This window comes from Poecilia reticulata, linkage group LG10 (assembly GCF_000633615.1).
Source record: "Poecilia reticulata strain Guanapo linkage group LG10, Guppy_female_1.0+MT, whole genome shotgun sequence".
Lineage (NCBI taxonomy): Eukaryota > Metazoa > Chordata > Actinopteri > Cyprinodontiformes > Poeciliidae > Poecilia > Poecilia reticulata.
This window is the reverse complement of record NC_024340.1, coordinates 23192823-23199260: the sequence shown is the minus strand read 5'-3', so window position 1 is coordinate 23199260 and position 6438 is coordinate 23192823. Positions and strand designations below refer to the sequence as shown.

Below are 6438 nucleotides of genomic sequence, written 5' to 3'. Positions count from 1 at the left end.
CGACTGTTTGAATTAATGATATGAAATGATACACTGATTTTTAAAGGCAGCTTTTGAGTTCAAGCATAAAGGTCAGCTTTCTTTACATACATTGTATGAATTCAAACATTTCAAGGCACATTTCAAGGCACTTTCCGTGACACATCAAATTTTTATGTAATTACATACAATCTAATTCACTCCAAAGGTCTTTGATTCTATCCACTTCATAGCAATAAAATGCAGCCAGATTATTATTATTATTATTATTATTATTATTATTATTATTATTATTATTATTATTATTATTATTATTATTATAGCTTATAATAGTTATTATTATAATAGTTATTATAATAACTATTATTATAATAATAACTATAATAATTATTATATAACTATTGTTATTATAATAATAGTTATTATTACTATAATAATAATAACTATTATTATTAATAATTTGCACATAGCTCTATGTTTCTGTCTGTATCATACTCAGTACTTCATTAGAGTTATTTATTTTTTATGAAATACCCTTTTACTGTAAATAGGGTAATTTCTTTGACCGCATATTTTTTCTTCTACTTGAGCAAAATAAACGTTTCTCATACGTATTTGCCGCTGCACATGTCACGTGACCAGGGCGGAAACTGACTCATAGTCCACGCTGAATCTCCCGCGAACGCAGCCATTTACTCTTTCCTCTCTTCGTAGTGACACCGGTGAGTCTCTACTTTCCTTCCTCACTGCGGCTCGGCCTAAATTTCAACTTTATATTTGAGCAGAAAGGCAGCCAGAGCAGGCGAAACCTTTCAGGTGCTTATCGGATTCATTAGCCGTTGCGGCTGTTGCCATATAAAAAGCTAGATCACGCCATCGATTTTTTTTGTCTTTGCTGTGCTAACTACTAGCTAGCTAACTTAGYCGCTAGCGTGTAGGAAAGAATGGCTTCCATGCCCATGCTACGGTAACATGTTAGCATGTATGGCTAGCTCTCGTAACACTGCTTTGTTCTTCAGAACTGTTGGCATCCATGTATTTGCATCTATTTATTTTTCAAAACGTATATTCTGAATTTGGGCAGTAGTATGTATACAGCTAGTGGACTGTTGATGATGATTAAAGTTAGCCGCAGTGTGGAACACATTAGCTGCTTCTTCGGGCTGATTGTTCCACTCGAACAAGAAAAAGTGCGCTCGCTCGTCATATGGCGCACTAAACTAACGCCAGCAGTTGGTTAGCTGCTAAGCTAGTTAGCAGCCCAGTGATGTTTAAACACGCATCCAAGATAAAGTTTGGGATATTTGCCTTAAATTTGGATGCAGAACGCTGTATTATTTGACACAATTTTAGGCTAAACGCACTGACTTTAACGTAACACTGCGTTTGTTGCGTGTCGGAACGTTAGCGGGGATCGAACATGCTAGAAGAAGTTGTGTATGTAGCAGCTTGATTTCTCAAACATTAAACAAACCACCCAACGTCCTCGTTGTTATATTCAATATTGTTTTAGAGGTGCAATTAAAATGCATAAAATGGGTAACTGCTAACACGATTAGCCTAGCATGATCAACTGGGGGATAACGGACAAGATGCAACTGACCATCCCGCCCTGTTTTTCTTCAACTCAGAAAAGTCGCAACTATGGCTGACTCTATGGGACAATGCGTACCTGTGGCGGTGTTTAAGGTAAGCTTTCGACTGAATAATAGCAATTATATTCGGTTTTATGTCTAGGTGAGGGATTCTAATGGTGATTTTGAGGCATTCATCAGTTAGCAGTTGTGAACCGGTACTAGCCAGTTTGGACTAACTACTATCTCTTCCTTTCAGCTGGTGTTGGTTGGAGATGGAGGCACAGGAAAAACGACTTTTGTGAAGAGACACATTACAGGAGAGTTTGAGAAGAAGTATGTCGGTGAGTATTCATATATGAAGTTCACCAGGCAATTTAATGAAGTCAGAAAAAGATATACAGATCATTTCTGTCTTGCGATGTCATTTGTATATTTATAAATATTCTTGTAAGTGTCCCAGTGATGTCAGTACTGCTAGAACATCAATGCTAGCACTAAATATATATAAAGTTAAGTGTCCTTTTCATATGTGGAAATAAAATACCTAGACTTTACAGACATCCCATGTTCACAGTTATGCTTACAAATGATTAAAAATATAACCTTCGTTAAGTTCTAAAGGAGGCGAAAGGTTTTATTATAACAATGACCTGCTAAAATATTTAAACAGATTTATGAAGTAAATTTCACCAAATTTGACTATTTTCTAAGCCAGGTTTAAATTCCTTAAGTTTAAAAACTGTTTTAAAAAAAGAATCAAAATGTAAGCAAATTGGGATTATGAATTTTAAATTCATGAAACTCAGTTGAAAATGGTACACATGGACAGAAAAAATTCTATAAAACACTTCATAGGAAGGTTTGAAGGCTAGATAAAACAGATGAGTTATCACCCAACAAAGCTTTTACATTGGAGAAAATATACAAGACCTGGTGGGGGAAAATGAACTTCTTCCCTCTAAAATAGAGCTGCTCATCGAGTTGCTTCATTAAAGCAGACTTGTTTTATCCATACAGGCTTTTAAATACATGCCGAATTCTGGAAATGTTTCATGTTTCTCATACAACTTGTCTTCTTTTATAGCTACTCTGGGAGTAGAAGTGCACCCCTTGATGTTCCACACCAACAGAGGACCCATCAAGTATAATGTGTGGGACACGGCCGGCCAGGAGAAGTTCGGAGGCTTGAGAGATGGTTACTACATTCAAGGTGCTAACCCACATCTTAAAAGGCTGGGATGCAGTTAGGTTGGCCTCTTTCTTTGTGTAGTGTGTTAACTTGATTTTTTTTTCCTCAACAGCTCAGTGTGCGATCATCATGTTTGACGTCACCTCCCGAGTCACCTACAAGAACGTGCCCAACTGGCATCGTGACCTGGTCCGTGTGTGCGAGAACATTCCCATCGTTCTGTGTGGCAACAAGGTAGACATCAAAGACAGGAAAGTCAAAGCCAAGAGCATCGTGTTTCACCGCAAGAAGAACCTGCAGGTAATGAACACGTCCCCGTTTTTATTCTGAGTTTGTTTGACTGGTCTAATCTTTCTTGGGTCTAAGTCTGTCTTTTGTGGTTTACCCTCTCCTTAGTACTACGACATTTCTGCCAAAAGTAACTACAACTTTGAGAAGCCCTTCCTGTGGTTAGCGAGGAAGTTGATCGGCGATCCCAACTTGGAGTTTGTGGCTATGCCAGCCCTCGCTCCCCCAGAGGTCCAGATGGACCCGTCTCTTGCCGCCAAGTATGAGGAAGAGCTTCAAGTAAGTCTAAATGTGTTTTTTTATGGCACAAATTTAATCTTGCAGCGCTTTGTTTGTAGCTCGTCAAAACCATTCCCGACTGGAAGCTAAAACTCGCTTTTGTTTTCCAGGTTGCATCACAGACAGCACTCCCAGATGAAGAAGATGACCTCTAACCTGTTTTCTGATTTTCCCTCCCCCTTTTCTCCCCGGCTGTGGACAGGAAGTTTGAGTTTTTCCCCCCTTTACTGTAAAATCCCTTTTCAGATTTTTTTTTTTTATTTTTGAATTTTTCGTTTTAAAACTTAAGAGAAAAAAAAAAACTTGGTGCAAAAGTCGTGGTTCTAATTTCACTGTATGACACACCCACCCTAGTGTTGTTGTTTGGCATGGCAACATGCTGCTCTCTTCGTCGTCAAGCACCCTCCTCCGCTGCACATATCCAGCTCACATAATGCTGTTGTACGGTGTACTGGAAGCACTACGGGGAATAAACTTTGAATAAAAACATTCTCAGTATAATATAATTGTCTTGCCTCAGTCATTTTGGATATGATCACAGACCTAGAATATCCAAAGGAAAATTTATGTAAACGTTATTTCAGTTGTAATAATCTGTATGGGCAAATAAAGGCATATTTAATTTGTTAAACAGGCTAAATCTCATTTCAGCCCTTCACTCTACACTGTTAAGGAATAGGGTGTCCCAGTTGTTCATGTAGGGCAGACGCTGTTCAAAGACATGCTTTGTAAGAAAGGAGTTGTGCTTGCAAGTCATACTTGCCTGTTTACACATTTGAGTGGTGGGCAATTACCCTAGGCTGGGCAGTTTTTCAAAACTTAAATTTATCCAAAAGGATTGTTAAATGTGCAATACATAATTTGCATGCAGAAACTTCTACCTTTAAATCCACAGAGAAATATTGTATTTTTCTCTAAAAGATGTGGTATTGCTTTAAAGAYGATTCATAGTGTAATTGTAACCGAAATTAATGGGGCGGGGGTTTGACGGCCGGTTTGGTTTCTAGATTTTAACTGTAGTGATGTTTCACTTTTTTGTCCACTAGGTGTCACTGGCAACACTGTTTTCTCCCGTGGCGCATTGAACCATTATAATGAATTACGTAACAGTTTTGCTGATTACGTTCAATGTGACGTGTAATGTCTTTCTCCTAGACCACGGGTGTCCAAAGTCGGTCCTCGAGGACCGGCATCCTGCATGTTTTAGTTCTCGCCCTGGTTTTACACACCTGCATCAAATGATGGCTCATTAGAGGCCTAAGAGGAACATGGACTTGCTGAGGAGATTGTTGCAACCACCAGGGAGAGAACTAAAACATGCAGAACCGACCTTGGGCACCCCTGTCCTAGACGGATGGTGAACACCGTGTAACCAGTTTTGCTCTTTTCCCTAAATGAGACCCTAAACCAATTTATTGTCCATCTAACACAATCATTGTTTTAATAACAAACATGAGTGTATTGCGTCACATCTGCATAAATGTGTAGCATCAAGAAAGAGCTGCCGTTTGGTTTCTTATCTTACTTTAAAACCATAAGCCTTTTTAAATTAAATTAAACTTGCATCACATGTCAGTATGGTGGCGTATTATTGTTACTGCATCGATACTTATCTGGAAACTATGAATGGTGCGTTCAAGTGACACTAAAAAATGCCGAAAATCAGGCAGCATACTTTCCGGGGCCAATAATTTACAAAAATAAAAAATGGGTTCATGATTTAAGTTTAGTAATGCAAATTACAAAACAACAGATGCAAAAGGATACATTTGATTCTTGTCAAATGTAATTACTATGAATTAAAATGATCTTTAGTGTTTATCGCACCTGAACTGAAGAATGGAATGACTGAATATTGCTGTATGTTATGATGCTGTTCACCATTCTCCCATGAGGCTCTAGTGTTTTAACCCCGGCTGCTAAGACGTTGCTGCAGCAATGCAGAGCTGCAGAACATCAAGCTTGGAAGATCAAGCTTTCTCAAAACATTAAAGCTGATCTTTGTGGTATTTCTCCTCTGTTGTTCTAGAGAAGACCAATCAAATCTGGAGTGTTACGCGGCTTTGATCTAGTTTCCCACAGTTGTTTTTATTACCCTCTGAATTCATGTTATTGAGGAGAAATGTATTCCTTCATTAGTGAGACAGCTTAGCTAATCACCTCATTTTACTTGAAATTATTAGCTTATATTATTTTACATGAAACTATGTTCTCTGATTAGCAATCACAAATTAACCTTGTATACTTGTTTTTCAATTAGTATACTTGTTGAAAAATTCTACTTGTATAAATTTCATTATAATTTTTTGAAGCTTTTCTTATTTTAAAATATTGAAAATACAGTGTTTTGCTATCCACGGTGGAACCGTGACTCAACTTTTGGAAATGGCTACTTTAAATGAACTACAATACCTTGCAAGAATATTCATGCTTTTTGAGCTTTTATCATGTTATTGTAATTTAAAAATAAAACAGCATTTTATATTTCACCTGGTATGTGATGGCCACAGAGGTTTGTTAGAGAACATTAGTTAACAAATGGCATCATGAAAGACCAAGGACCACAGCAGATAGGATAGGTCAGGATTAATCAGAGAAGCAGCCAGGAGACCCATCGTACATTTGTAGCTGAAGTGAAACATGACAACAATTATGCAAGCAACCCACAAAACAGTTTTTGAGAGTAAAGAGTAGGAAGAACAAAAGTACTGTCAAAAAAATCCCAAATGGAAAACAATTAGAAACCGAGCCAGAGGCTCACTATGTAGGAAAATTACTTCAAAAAAACTTCAAGAAGTTTGAGAGTTTGTGTATTTGAAGATGCTTTAGTTTTGATAAAGCATCTTCATGTGTTAGAATCGGCCGTATGAAATCCAAATCTCTTATCTAATTGAGAATTTGTAGGGTAACTAGGTGGTTTTAAGAAGTACAGACTCAGGCAGGCTAAATTTTATTTTCATTTCCATTATTTAATCAGGTCAAAAACTACTTGAGATCTAGATCTCATTTGCAAGGGAGACCTGGGCAGAAATTCTGCAGAATGCAAGTACACTTTTTAGATTTTATTTTTTCCTGTAAAAGAAATAAATAAATCTTGAAACCTATATTTTATCTTCCATTTCAAAT

General features: G+C 37.4%; 1 protein-coding gene across 3 annotated transcripts; it reads left to right on the top strand.

Annotated features, from left to right (window-relative positions):
• The first annotated feature begins 600 nt into the window (after nucleotides 1–600).
• ran (RAN, member RAS oncogene family) lies at nucleotides 601–3818 on the top strand. 3 transcript variants are annotated; one of them, XM_008420327.2, is made up of 7 exons: nucleotides 601–701; nucleotides 1611–1668; nucleotides 1813–1897; nucleotides 2641–2766; nucleotides 2858–3045; nucleotides 3142–3312; nucleotides 3423–3818. In XM_008420327.2, exons 2-7 carry the CDS (start codon nucleotides 1624–1626, stop codon nucleotides 3465–3467), a joined length of 660 nt encoding a protein of 219 aa, XP_008418549.1. In that variant the 5' UTR covers nucleotides 601–701; nucleotides 1611–1623; the 3' UTR covers nucleotides 3468–3818. The 3 variants fall into 3 exon arrangements, with proteins under 3 accessions (XP_008418549.1, XP_008418550.1, XP_008418548.1); XM_008420328.1 differs by lacking the exon at nucleotides 601–701 and adding an exon at nucleotides 771–795; XM_008420326.2 differs by lacking the exon at nucleotides 601–701 and adding an exon at nucleotides 1385–1416.
• The last annotated feature ends 2620 nt before the right edge of the window (nucleotides 3819–6438 follow it).